General features: G+C 47.9%; 2 protein-coding genes across 6 annotated transcripts in view; both read left to right on the forward strand.

The window, feature by feature from the left end:
• The window catches only part of ADAMTS10 (ADAM metallopeptidase with thrombospondin type 1 motif 10), a 30,632-nt gene extending 27,682 nt beyond the window's left edge, over positions 1-2,950 (forward strand). For all 4 annotated transcript variants that reach the window (XM_084797027.1, XM_084797029.1, XM_084797030.1 and 1 more), the window contains 2 exons: positions 1-89; positions 2,232-2,950. The exon at positions 1-89 is cut by the window's left edge and continues 74 nt beyond it. In XM_084797027.1, coding sequence (XP_084653153.1) covers positions 1-89; positions 2,232-2,341 — 199 coding nt within the window. In that variant the 3' untranslated portion in view covers positions 2,342-2,950. The remainder of the gene's footprint in view (positions 90-2,231) is intronic.
• Positions 2,951-4,656: 1,706 nt separating this feature from the next.
• Positions 4,657-14,728, forward strand: part of MYO1F (myosin IF) — a 55,132-nt gene continuing 45,060 nt past the window's right edge. For both annotated transcript variants that reach the window (XR_014782174.1, XM_084797032.1), the window contains exon 1: positions 4,657-4,815. Coding sequence is in view for 1 of the 2 variants with exons in the window: in XM_084797032.1 (XP_084653158.1) it covers positions 4,813-4,815 (3 nt within the window). In the remaining variant the exon portion in view is untranslated. The remainder of the gene's footprint in view (positions 4,816-14,728) is intronic.

Below are 14,728 nucleotides of genomic sequence, written 5' to 3' on the forward strand. Positions count from 1 at the left end.
AGAGTGCACGGAGGCCCTGCGGCCATCCACCATGCAACAGTGTGAGGCCAAGTGTGACAGCGTGGTGCCCCCTGGAGATGGCCCAGAAGGTATGTGGGGACAAGTAAGCATGGGCCGTGTTTCCTGTTTCTTAATCCTTACATTTCTATTACAAGTTTACTTAGCTTTTTTTATAATTCAGGGGTGAGGTGGGGGCTCATCTGCTTGGAACCCCTCCCCCCCCATAAAGGTCAGAGGGCAACTTGAAGGAGGTTGATTCTGTCCTTTCCATCATGTGGGTCTTGGATTCAAACTCGGGCTCCTCGGACAGGCTGGGTTGACTTCCGGCTCAATGTACAACCAGGGATGACCTTGAACTCCTGATCCTCTACCCTCCAGTCCCCAAGTGCTAGGGTTACAGGACTTGATCAGCACCCCCAGTCTTAGCAGTGCCTGGGATGGTAGCCAGGGCTTGGCACAGCTAGGCAAGGCCTCTACTACCTCAGCCCCAGCCCCCTCAGGCACTGTTGATGTTAGGGGCCACATAAATCCACAGTGTGATTTGTTCACAACATCTCTGGCCTCTACTCACTAGACAATGGTAGTCCCTGTCATACTTATGATTTACACAAACCTCTCCATATCGCCAGACACTGTGTGCCTAGTTTGGGAAAAGGAGAAATGCAGTGCTTACACTAAACCATTGCTTTTACACTATAGCCCCTCGCATTCCCCCTTCCTTTTTTTTTTAATCACTCTGTGACAAGATCCCATGGATCCCAGTCTGGTTTGACCTTTCTATGTAACCAAAGATGACCTTGAACTTCTTGTGCCAAGTGCTGGGATTACATATATGTACCACCACATACACAGCTTGTTCTTTTTATTAAACCAGGCCTTGCGCAAACTCCAGGCTCAAGCAATCCTCCCAATGGTACAGCATTGTACCCAACTTTATTTATTTATTTATTTATTTAGGTAAATTTAATTTTGATAGAGAGAGGTAGAGTATTTTATTTCCAACTCTAAAACTAAATGGCAGTGGTTCATCCTCCAACACTGTGTGTCAATCACTTCATCTGTGAAGCATGCAAAAAAATACATTCATTTGGAAAGAATTGTTACACAAAGGATATGGAGCCTATTAGCAACCACACACCACTGCTAAGTAGAAGCTTGTCTCCGTGGTCCCCAACAGAGGCTGTTACATACCACGGGCTTAATGTGAGCTAGGTGGATGTTCTCCCAATGAGAGAACATGCTGGGCTTTAAATATACAAATTCTTTGTGCTGAGCTCAAAGTCTTCAAATTATTTTAAAAAAGGAGAGGAGAAGGGCAGTATTGCCCATTGCTGCAGTTCCAGCACTCTGGCAGGAAGAGGCAGGTGGATCTCTGTGAGATTGAGGCCAGCCTGGCCTACAAATAGAGTCTCAAACCTTGTCTCAAAAAGAAGAAGAGGAAGAGGAGGAGAGAAAGAGGTAGATAGATAGAAAGAAAAAAAGAAAGAAAGAGGGAAAGGGACCTAGTGTGGTGGCCTCAGACAGATTCTCTTGGCATCAAAAGGATCACAGGTCTGTCATTTTAGTTATTGGGATGGCCAGGGCAGAAGGATTGCACACTCAAGATGAGCCTGTACTATAGAGTGAGTGTAAGACTTGCACCCCCACCTCTCCCCAGCCCAGCAGCTTATCCAGGCATTGTCAAAATAAAAAGTCAAAGGAGGGCTAGGAAATACACCTCAAGAGTACTGGCCTAACAAGCTCAAAGTTCAGTCTCTAGCAAAGGAAAAAGGGGCGGGGGGAGGAATCTTAAAATAAGAAATATTCTCACTAATAATATATCTTGGGCAGCTCTAGATGCTGTCCTCAAAATCCTCAGAACAAAAACCAGGAGACAAGGGGGCCAGTAAAATGGTTCAGCCAGGAAAGGAGCTTGTAGCACCACCTTGGTGACCTGAGTTCAAGCCCCAGGATCCACATAAACATGGAAAGAGAGAAATCCACAGAGTTGTCCTCTGACCTCCGCGTGTGTGTGCTGTGCATACACAGGACAGTAATAACAAATGCATGGGTCCTTAAAATAAGATGGTGATACATGCATGATTATAAAACCCTCTTTGAAGGGTGAGGAAACTGATGCACTGGAAAGCAAAGAGGCCAGCTGCTGGAGGAGTAATAGACTCGGGACATCTCTTTCTTTCCCCTTCTCTCTCCCCCTCCCTTCTCTCCTGCCTCTTCTCCTACCACTACAGAATGCAAGGATGTGAACAAGGTGGCCTACTGCCCCCTGGTGCTCAAATTTCAGTTCTGTAGCCGAGCCTACTTCCGCCAGATGTGCTGCAAAACCTGCCAAGGCCGCTAGGGCACCTGGAGCCAACCCGGAGCACAGGCTGGAGAGGGCCTTGAGTGTGGGGGAGGGGGGCGGGAGAGGTTGGGATTGGAGGGGGAGATGCAGTTGAAAGTTATTTATTGGGTAACTCCTATAGGGCTCCTGGCTAGGGGGATGGAGAAGAGCTGGCTACCCCAGGGACCCTTCGCAGCATCTTGCCCAGTTGACAGTGAGGGAGAGGACTGCCCCTTGTGGCACACATCTTTAAGTCCCCAACACTCCCCCCCACCCTTTGATCGGAATATGTACTGTGAAGAGTGGGGGTGGGGAGGGGGTATGCTGGTGCCCCGCCCCCCAGCACTGTTCTATCCCTCCATTCTGAGCTGGGGGGTGGGGTGGGGTGGGATTTATATCTGCTATGGGGGAGTGGGATTAATACCACCTCCCTGTGACCCTCCCCCAGACTGACTAAGGGGAAGATCTACCCCAAACTCTGCCCTGCCTGCCCCAGGGGGGGGAGCTCACCATCCAGGCCACCACCCCCCTGCATCATGGTGCTACAAGCCCTGCCCTTGTAGCAGGGGCCCACACACTCCTCACCAAGAAGCCTTACATTAATAAAGTTCCGTCTTGTGTAGATTTCTGCTCTTGAGTGGGTATGTGTCTCTGTATAGGCATCCCGTGCAGGCCTTACACTAGGATCAATAAGAACCACAGCCAGGATTGGTAGGATGTGCCCGTGGGTAAAGGCACTTGCGGCCAAGCCTGAACATAATCCCTAGGACTCACATGGTGGAAGGAGACAACCAACTTACATAAGTTGTACTCTGCCCTCCCTAAGCTTGCCGTGCTGTGTGGACACACACACACACACACACACAAATGAATGAATAAACAAGCTAACAGCTTTTTAAAAGGCAGGGGAAGTTAGGCCTCACTTCCTAATGGGTCATCCTTGGCAGAGGAAAGGAGGATTTCGGCCACTATAGATAAAAACCTATCATTTAAAAAAAAAAAAAATCATTTTCAGACAGAAGTACAGTTTCTAACAGAAGCTAACGAAGATCCAGTCCTTTTGTACTCCCAACCGGATGTGATCCTTCTGCCCTCTTTTTTGCATATTGAGTTGTGATACTGACACAGAATATTAGAGAATTGGCTTCTTCTCAGCTATGGCCAGGTGGGGGCGCGCATCGTGGAGAGAGAGCACAGGACACAGCAAAGATGATCACCTCCCACTGAGGAGGTGACAGCCTCTTGAAACTGTCATTTCCTCAAATGTCAGAAGAAGACTCATGTGTGGTCTGGTCTTCCAACAGTCAAGAACTGAGCTAACGTATGCTGGGCCCCACGTGCGCTAGATGTCGCTCATAGAGCCAAGGCATGAAAAACAGCAAAGCTGCAGGGTTGAAAACCCAGATTGGGCCAGGAAAAGTGGTGCCACCTTTGATCCCAACACAATCTCTGTTTGAGGCCAAGTTTGCTACTTTGCATAGCAAACTCCAGACCGATCAAAATTACGTAGTAAGACCCTATCTCAAAACAAAACAGCCAACAATATCCAGGTTTGGGGGTGGGGTAGTTGCTGGGTAAATGGCTCGGGGCTGTTAAGAGTACTTTTTGTTGTTCCAGAGGACGCCAGTTCAGTTCTTAGCACCCACTTCTGGTGGTTCACAGCCTCATGTAACTCCAGATCCCAGAGGTCCAGCTAGCCTGGCTTCCACAGTGGGAAGACAACAGAGATGCCTGCCTCAAGGTGGAAGGTGGGAGCTGACACTCCAGGTTGTCTTCTGACCTCCTCCCACACACCCAAATGCAAACACACCCATAGTCAAACACATACGCACCCACAAGCACAAAGATCAATAAAAAAAAATAGAAGTCCAGACGTGCCGTACAAAATTAGAAACCTTAAAGAGGCATAAGGCTTGTGGTACCTTCCCCTCTCTGTGCCCTTCCCTTACTCACCCAGCTGGCTTTGCAGAACCATTCTGCAGGGAGTACCATAACGGGCTTACATGGAAACAGCTAGAGCACTAGAGCAGGCAGGCACGCATCTGAAGTGGAACACACCCTGATTCTGAAGAGAGAAACCTCAACTGGGTGGGCCAGTCCTGAAGTCAGCTGCCCGGGGTGTTTTTGCCGTAGCATCTTTTCTCGAGGAGACAGATGGAGAAGTGACTCTCTGCAGTCTGGCAGTAGCTGCCTGCCAGCCATCCTTGACCTATTCCTTCAGGCCCTACACTCCAAACAGCTCCCTTCAGCTCAGTCATCTCTGCTAGGCCTCAGAGGATTTGTCCCCGCCCTCAGCTTCCCTCCCCTGTGGCCACGGCCCCTCCCGTCAAAGGAAGTAAGAGAGGGGCTGTTGCAAGAGGAACTAGGGCCAGGAGTCTGTGAAGGAGGAGTGGGTGAAGGAGCAGAGCCATGCCAGAGCCACCCCCAAGAGCCCCCTGAGCCTACTGCCCTGTCATTTACTCACAGAAGCCCAGACACCAACCCTCACCATGGTAAGTTCTTCAAGGGGGGGGGGTGCTCTGGGAGGAATAGCCTGGTAGCAGTACCCTAAGTACCCTGAGACGTTGGGACAATAGTTATGAGAGCTTCGGGGACAGAGTCCCACGGGGCAGCATGGGGCAACCCCATGTCGGTCACCGGGAGTCAAGTTCCAATCTGAGGATGCCTGACTGGGTATGGTGACCAAGCCTGCAGCAGTAATTGGGAAGAAGTTGACCCTGATGGAATTACACAGTTTTGGGGGAAGGGACAGGGACCTTTCCAGGCGCTTAAGAGAACTAGGTTGTCAACTCATCTCAGACCTAGTCTTTCCCTGTGGTTTGAAATAAGCACCTTCCCCCCCCCCCCGCCCCCATCTTGGCCCCTGTTCCCAGAGCTCTTATTGGGAAGTTGGTCTAGAGATGGGAGTGTTTGAAGGGTGTAGGGCTTTTGTTGAGAACAAAGAGGGGTCTGTGGGTTTGGCCACTTTAAACCCCCACTGGTGGGGCGGCCTGGGCCTCCCCTGAGGACTGTGGGGTGGAGTAGCAGTGCAAGTGAAGATAGGAGGTTTGACTGTAACAGGGAGGCAGACAGTAGCTCAGGGGTAGGGTGCTTGGCTAGTGTGTTCAAGGTCCTAGGTGTTCTCTCTAGGGTTGAAAATAAAACCATCATCACCATCATGGAGTTGGGAATCTGGGGGTGGGGCCAGAAACAGGAAAAGAGGAGAAGGAGCTGGAGGAAGAGGTACACACACACACACACACACACACACACACACACACACGGAGATGGGAGGAAGAATAGAAGAGGACGTAGAAGACTAGATGAAAAAAGGATAGAGGGATACAAAGGAGGAAAGTCTGTCCTCCCTACTACACAAGGAATGGGAGTGGAGATGCTACAGCCGGAGATGACTACAAGTTCAAGTTGAGGTTTGCTGATGGTGAGAAGATTAAGGGATGGTGAACATCACAGCTCTAGTCCCAGCAGCACCATGCTGTGTACAATAAAAGCCAGTAGTGGTCACGCGCATCACCCCCATGGCTTCACAAACCCAGGGTCCACTTCAGCTTTCAATTGTTGTCATTCTGTCAGTGAGACCAAGGGCGTGTCCCTAGGGGAGGGGTAGTTGTCGGGGCTGAAGCTGGGCTCCTCAGGGAGAGCACTTACTGGTATGCACAGTCAGTCTTGGGTTCCATCCTGAACATCACGTAAACTGGGCGTGGTGCTGCACACCTGTTGTCCCAGCACTTGGGAGGTGGGGGCGGGAGTTCAAAGTCATCCCTGACTATATAGCAAGTTTAAGGCCAGCCTGTACTATATGATACCCTGTCTGAAAGAAAGAAAGAAAGAAAGAAAGAAAGAAAGACAGAAAGAAAGACAGGAAGAGATTTTCAACTTGAAAGGAAGGGAAACCCCTCCTAGGCTGACAACACTGAAATGCTTAGTCAACAGTCTGCTTAGCAGACAGATGTAAGAAAGGAGAAATGCATCAAAGTGATAAACCCTGAAGCCAGGGCCACACCCCTGGAGGCTGAGATGGAGAACCATAAGTTGGAGGCCAGCCTGGACTACCTAACAAGACCTTGTCTCAATAAAACCAAATAGGACCAAAGCTGTCGCTCAGCTAATAGGGCATTTCCTACCTTGCAAAAAGCCCTGGGATCCATCCCCAAAACCCATAATTCAGGTCTGTTAGCCTAGAACTCTGGAAACACACATGGGAGAATCAGTAGTTCGTGGTCATCCTCCGCTACATGATGAATTTGAGCCACAAGAGACAAACAGGCAGGCAGGAGGGAAGGAAAAGAAAAGTACAGAAGACAGTAGAAGAGAAAAACGGATGACATCTTTGAGGACCATAGCTGTGTTTGGGGGTACTGAGAGCTTCCCAGAAGGTTGTTGAGTGCCAAGATGCTGTTGAAAGAGGGTCCTTTATGGGGAATGTGTGCTAAGTTCACAGTAGCTGCTGGTGCATTGCTGGATTCAGCGATGGAGATGGATTTCAGTCATTCCTTCTTGGCTACTGTTGACATGTCACTAGCTATTCCTTGTTGGGTTGGTACTGTTGTAGTTGTAATGGCGAGAGCTGCTGTTGGTTGGTGTTAACAATGGTTCTCATGGGTGGGTAGGAGGTTCTCATTGTAATCTATGATGATAGCCGGGGTTTAGGGTTGGTTTTTTTTTTTTAAGATTTATTTCTGTTTTTATTTGTACACATCAGTGTAATTGTATGCCACGTGCGTCCAAGTGCCTGTGGAGTCACATCCTCTTGAGCTGGGTTTACTTGAGCTGTTCGTTGCGAACACAAGTGGGTGCAGGGAACTCAACATCCATCCTCTGCAAAAAAACAAACAAACAAACAAACAAACAAACAAAAAACATCAAGGGCTTCCCTCCAGCTCCTGCCTGTGTTTGGTTTGGTGGTGGCTTTGAGTCAGGATCTCAAGTATCCCAAGCTGGCCTCAAATCCCTGATATAGACAATGGTGACCTTGCAAATCTGATCCTCCTGCCTCCACCGCCCAAGTACTATGATAACTATCATTGTTCACTATGTCCCGCTGTGTACAGCGGGACCCAGGGTTGCATGAGAGCGAGGCAAGCACTCCATCAACTGAGCTACATCCCCAGTCCATTGTAGTTTAAGATAGACCTCACATTTGACCACATCCCCTGGATAGGGAGACCTGGTGGCACTCAGAGGAAGAACAGCAGGGTACCAAGAAGAGACTTGATACCCTATGAGCATATACAGGGGGAGGAAATCCCCCTCAGGAACAGTCATAGGGGAGGGGAGGAAGGGGAAAATGGGAGGGAGGGAGGAATGGGAGGATACAAGGGATGGGATAACCATTGAGATGTAATATGAATAAATGAATAAAAAAAAAGATAGCGTCTCACATGACATAAACTATGTAGCCAAGATGGTCTTGAACTCCTCCTCCTCTTGCCTCTACCTCCTGGGTGCTGGAGTTGCAGGCACGTGCCACCATGCTGGGATAGCTGGTGTTTGATATTAGTCATTAACTGTTGGATGTTTTCAGCAGCAAACTGACCGTGCTGGTTCTTTGGACCTTGAATGGTTAATAACTCATATGCCGCTGGTTGTTCATTGCCAGTTTCTAGTAATGGCGGTCTAGCAATTCATGATTAGATTTTGGATGGGATATGGTGTGTGGTTGTGAATGTCTGCGTGTTAGTGTGCGTGCTGTGTGTGTAAAGGTGTATGTATGTGTTTACGGCTCACATGTGAGGCTAGAGGAGAAAATAAGGCATTCAGGGCCGTTGCTTTCTGCCTTAGTCCCTTGAGTCAGGATCTCTCATTAGATCTGGAGTTAGGCTAGCAGCCATAAAACCCACAGATGCTGTCACCTCCACCTCCCATAGCACTGGGGTTCTAGGTGAATTTGTGACCACCTTTTTTGTTTGTTTGTTTGTTTTGGGTTTTGGTTTGGTATGGTTTGGTTTTGGTTTTTCAAGACAGGGTTTCACTGTGTAGCCTTAGCTAGTCTTGAACTCACAGAGATTCACCTGCGTCTGCCTCCCAAGTGCTGGGATTAAAGGTGTGCGTCACCATGCCTGGCTCGTGACCAGCTTTTTATATGAATGCTGGGAATTCAAACTCAGGCTTTTAAGCTTGTGCGGCAAGCCCTCTTACTAAAACATCTCCCAGCCCCTCCGTGTGAGCTTGTTTCACTTACTGATTTGTTTTGCACTGGGGGCATATGGAAAGGTCAGAGAACAACTTGCAGGGGTGGATTCTCTCCTTTCGCCATTTGGGACCTGGAAATTAACTCTCAGATGGTCAGATTTGGCAGCAAGCACTTTTAGCCCCTCAGCTGTCTTGTTGGCCTCTGGAGTTTTTAATGATGGTTATTTTGTGTTGTTGGGTGTTTTGTGGTGGTTGTTGCTATTGTTGGACAGTTTGTTTATTTGTTTATTTTTAATTTTTATTTTTGCCCAGCCTCAAACTCATGATCCTCCTGCCTCAGCCTCCAAGATGCTGGGAATCCTGGCGGCGTGTGTCTGTCTGTTGTTGTTGGCGGTGCTTACTGGATTCTGGTTGGTGGTGAGGGTGACAGTGGTGGTAGTTTTGAGGAATGTTAGTGGTGGACTTGTTTGCTGTGTCTGTTTGATGCGCTGATGTGGAAGATCATAGCAGTTTCTATTTGACTTTGTAGGGTATGAGGCGGTGGGGGCATCTTTTGTTTGGTAACGGTGGTGACTTGAGGTGGTTGCTTTGAAGGTTGAGGCACAAAGTGAAAGATACAGGGCTGGAGATGTAGTTCAGTGACAGAGCACTTTCCTAGAATGTTCAGGGCCCTAAGCTCCATTCCTAACATGACAAAAACAAATAAACAAAAGGAATAAGGGGAAACTAGGGAGCTGGATTGGTGGTTAAGAGTACTTGGTACTCTTGCTGAGGACTAAAGTTCAGTTTCCAGCACCCACATCAGGTGCCTAAGACTGCCTGTAACTCCAGGTCTTAGGGCTCCATGGTACCCACCAGCATGTGCGCGCACACACAGCACAGACACCTGAATGAAAACAAAATAAAATTTTCATCAAAAACAAAAAACAGAAGGATCAAGGAGGCCAGTAGCCAGGGGAATAAACAGAAAAGGAGATATTTAGAAAAGAAATTTAAAGCCCACTATTGTGGTAAGGTTGGGAGTATAGCTCGCTTGGTGAGGTGTTTGCCTTGTATGCATAAAGCCCTGTGATCCATCCCCAACACTATATAAACCAGCATGGTAGTGCACATCTCTCGTTCCAGCACTTGGGAGGAGAGACAAGAGGCTCAGAAGTTCAAGGTCATCCTCTGCTGTGTACCAACTTAAAGGCCAGCCTGGTTTATACGAGGCCTGGTCACACATAAATGACTCTCTTTGTAGACCAGGTTGGCCTCGAACTCACAGCAATCCACCTGCCTCTGCCTACTGAGTGCTTCGATTAAAGGCATGTGCCACCACACCCAGTCAAATTTTTAAATAATATTTATTTACTGTGAAGGGAGTGAACTTGCTTATGGGCCATGGCACACTTGTGGAAGACTTTGTTCCCTCTTTTTATCATGTAGAGATCAAACTCAAGTTATAAGGCTTAGCAGCAAGTCTGCTCACCTACTGAGCCTTCATACTGACACATTTATGTATTTTGTTTATTTTAAAGTGCCCACAGCAGAGCTGGAAGTGGTGTAGCACACCAGTAATTCCAGAGCATGGGAGATGGAAACAGGACAATACGGAAGTTAAGAGTAGCCTGGATAATAAAACACAATCTCAAGAAAAGAAAAAAAAAAAACAGGGTTATTGAGATGCCTCAGAGGTTAAGGTGTCTGCTTCCAAACTTGATGACCTGAGTTCCATCCCGAGACTCACTGCATCACGTTATCCTCCAACGGCAGGTGTGCTGTGTCACAGAAGCACACACACCCCAACACATAAATTAATAAATATAATTTTTTTTAAAATTTTAAAGCACACAGATGTTACAAACTATTAACTACGCCAGACCTTATCTATATGGGTTTGATTACAGAAAGCAGTATAGTTTTTTTTTTTTTTAATAATGAAAACTAAAAAGACCGACCACTGATTGGGCAAGAGCGATAGGAAGGGACAGGTGGGTAGCTATCTGCTTTGGGCATGGGAGCCACTAGGCTTCTCCCTTGTGAACAAAAGACTAAACCTGAGTTTCCCCCAACTCTAGCTTTTGTGTGGAGAATCTGAGGAGGTGTAATAGAGCCCAACTACCTCCAGAAAGACAAAGGTCCATACCCATTGACCTCCAGCTAAGCCATCCCACCAGATATACATTCCCCAACCCCCAGCCCTGTGGAGGGAGAGTGGGCTACTCAGAGCTTTAGGAGATCAGAAGGTTATTCGCACAGTTCAGGGGTGTAGGGTGTGGTCCAAAAACCTCCTGGCTGGTGGAAGACAGGTCCACTAGCTGCTGAGAATCAAGGGCCAGATGAAAGAGCCACCGTTGGGTCCAGCGGCAGCTACAGCATCAGGTTCACATCCCCACAGCTCACAGGACCCTGGGGAGGAAGGAAGTGGCTGTTCTCTTTCTCTCTAGTCTGAAGCTCTTACTCATCGCCACCCAGTTTTGTCTTGTTTTGTTTTAAATTTTTTTTTATTGTTTAAGTAATTTATTGAGATTACATCTCAGTGTTATCCTCTCATTTGTATCTTCCTGTTCCCCTCTCCCTCCCTCTTTCACCCTATTCCCCTCCCCTAGGTCTGTGACAAAAGGGGACCTCCTCCCCCACCGTATGATCCACAGCCTATCAGGTCTCATCCTGGCAGCCTGCTTACCCTTCCTCTGGGTGCCACCAGGCCTCCCCACCAAAGGGAAGTGGTCAAGTAGGGGGCACCAGAGTTCATGTCAGAGTCAGTCCCCCACTTTCCACACAACTGTGGAGACCACCCAGTTTTAAGAGAGCTTTGTTACCAGACTTGGAGTCACAGCCTGTGCTCCCACAAGCCAGGTTCAGACACTAGCCCTCCATAAGCCAATTAAAACAGCCAAATTAAGGAGCAAAAGAAGAAAAAGATGATGCATTCAATGTGGGAAGAGGGATAACAAAATACAGTGACACACACACACACACACACACACACACACACACACACACACACACACACCAAGTCCATCTTCAGGGCCCTGAAATGAGGTGGAGTTTCATTAAAGGCCAGAGTTGTGCTTAGCTATGCAATTCCTAATGAATGTGTGTTTCTGCCCATCAACGTAAGGCTTCTCTGTCTGGCCCTAGCGTTAAGCTCTCTCATCTCCCTGCATGATATTCCTGGGGGGAAATTCCAGTTTCTTTCGGTCTGCTATTTTAATAAACAGATAGCCAAAGGGAGGCACACAAGTCTTTGTAGAATATGTTCACTCAGCCAACCTGGTTACAATGGACACATCTGGGGTGAATTCCAAAGCTCCATTGTTTGGCTCTTTTTCCCTCTTTGGGCTCAGAGGGATTGAACAAGTTCAAGGCCCCGTGAGAAGAGTGGGGATGGTAGTGTTTTCATGACATGACAACCCTTGCCTTGTTGAATCTGTGCAGCTGACCTCATGAGGTCTACTGCCCTTGGAGTTCTTGTTTTTCCAATGAGGAAACTGAGGCAGGGGAGGCCTAGCAAGCTGCTAGATAAACAAAAAGTAGAATTTGATTTTGGCTTTGTCCTTTGAAGAGGCCACTTTTCTTAGTAGTCACCTTGACGATGGTGTTCCCCTTCCTTTTCCTAGAAAATGAGAGCTCACCTACGGCTTGCCATGAGCAGTCGACTGTTGTTAATAGCCTCTGAGCATCCTCCCAGCCACATTTAGACCTAGACTGTCCTCTCTAAACAAGCTAAGATCCTGGAGTTTCACCCCTACCACACATGCATATCCAATGCCTTCTTAGCCCTTAAGGTCAACTTGCAAGTTTAACTTTGGATGATAAACCCACCTAGCCTTTGCACCCTCCAACATGCCTCTCTCCTTGAGGGACTATCTTCATCAACTTGCAGCACCACTCAGAGCTTCAAGAGTCGGGATTAGACCCCATCTGCCTAAGCCTGGCCTGTACCTACTCAACACACTGATAAAAATCAGGAAGTGTGTTCACTGCACTACAGGGCTTGCAAGCCTGAGCCCTACAAGAGCCACCACCTTGACCACAAACAGCCCCTCCTTTCAACAGCATGAAGAAGGTTGTCATGTCATCTCCCACCCACCTCCACCCCTACCCTACCCTACCCTACCCTACCCTACCCCACCCTCATGCAAGCAGAGCTGACTAAAACACTGGAGGAAGAATCTGCCTTCCACTTCTCACCCTAGCCACCTCCAGCCCCTCAGTGTCTTTCACAAGAGACAGCAGATTGAGTCATATTTCGCTGTGGTCAACTGAGACCACAAACCTATTTGTTGCAACTCCCCCCACCCACTGCTCAAGGAAGGAACTTAGGGACACATAGTTTCAACTTGAACCAGGGAGACAAAGGAGTATTTTTGAGAGGGGACAAGAGACTCTCTTAACCTTACGGTACTTCATTCATTCACATATTTGACTGTTTAGCTAGGCTCTTAAAAGATTTAGTTATTTTTATTTCATGTATGTCTGTGCACCATGCCTATGCAGTGCCCTAGGAAGCCAAAAGATGGTGTCTGATTCCCTAGAACTGGAGTTACAGTCAGTTCCCAACTGTTGGGAACTATTGGGCCGGTGCTGGGAACTAAACCAGGTCCTCTGCAAGAGCAGCCAGTGCTTTTTATTTTAAATTTATTTATTTTTATTTTAGGTGCGTTGGTGTTTAGCCTGCGTGTATGTCTACGTGAGGGTGTCAGCTCTTGGAGTTACAGACAGTTGTGAGCTGTCATGTGGGTGCTGAGACTTGAACCAGGGTCCTCTGGAAGGACAATCAATACTCTTAACCTCTAAGCCCTCTCTCCAGCCCCCGCCAGTTTTCTTAACTGCTGAGCCCTGGGTGCACACCATAGCCCATTCAGTTCAGGTTCAGATAAGGTCTCATGAACTCCAGTCTAGTATCTACCTAATTCAGTATGTAGCTGTGTATGTTCTTGAACTCTGATCTTCCTGCCTCTACCCCCTGCATAATGGGGTTCAAGATGTATACCACCACACCCCATTTATGTTGTCCTGGAGATGGAATCCAGGACAAACCCTCTGCCAACTGAGGAACATCCCCAAACCCCTGCCTCCGTCTCACGAGTAGCCAGGAGTACACAGGAATATGTTGGTGATGATTTAATGACGTAGTGGGAGCCCAGAGCAACTGGAGGAGCTTGGATATTGAAGGCAGGGAGGACAGACAGGGAGTGAATGTCATGAGACTGAAGAGACAGAAGCCACTGAGCAATGTTAGGGAAGGGGGTGGGAAAAAAAAAAAAAGAGGAACCCAACCCAGCTTTAAAAGCAGAAAGGCCAACCACAGCTGGCCTCACGGCCTCTGACTTGGAGGCACCATTGCTTTCTCTTCTGATAAATGGACCTAATAATAGTCCTACCCTCTTGAGTGTTGAAAGAAGAGTTGAAATAATCCACTTAAAAACTCTGGTCACAAGACCAGAGCGATGGCGCAGCAGTAAATGGCACTGGTGGTTCATCGTGAGAATAAAAGTGAAGGGTGTTAAGGGAACAGCATCCACGTCCCCTCTATTAATCTCCAGGTTCTAATGATTCAGCCCGAATGCCCTCTTCTGTCTTCCGTGTGCACACAGGGACCAGCACCCACATCCCCACACAGACGCCCACATATACATACACATTTGTGTATGTGTGTGCGTACACAACACTTTTTAAAGCTCAGTCATGTAGATCATATCTTAGTGATGGGGATATAGGTCATTTTGTAGAAGGCTTGACTGGTGTGCGTGAAGTCCTAGCACTTCACAAACCCCGAGTAATGGTGCACATCTGTTCTCTCACTACTTGGGAGGCAGAGGCAACTGATCGCAATCTCAAGGTTATCCTTGCCTACATAACAGGTTTGAGGCTGGCCTGGGCTACGTGACTCTGCCTCCAAAAAAAAGAGCCAGGTGCAGTGGTGCATATCTATAATCCCTAAGCCCAGCACTTGGTGAAGACAGAGGAAGGAAGATCTCTGTGAGTTCGAGGCCAGCCTGGTCTACAAAGTGAGTCCAGGACAGCCAAGGCTACACAGAGAAATCTAACCCAGTAAAACCAAAAGGAAAAAGTGTGTGTGTGTGTGTGTGTGTGTGTGTGTGCGCGTGTTTTAGATTGATGTTTTCAGATAGGGTCTCCACATAGCATTTTCTGTCCTAGAACTCACTATGTAGACCAGGCTGGCCTAAAATGAACAGAGATCCATTTGCCTCTGCCACTGAAGTGCTGGGATTAAGGGCAGGCGAGGTGGTGCCCTTGATTAAAATAAGTAAATAAAGGCAA

Source organism: Acomys minous (assembly GCF_964271855.1).
Source record: "Acomys minous genome assembly, chromosome: 9".
Classification (NCBI taxonomy): domain Eukaryota; kingdom Metazoa; phylum Chordata; class Mammalia; order Rodentia; family Muridae; genus Acomys; species Acomys minous.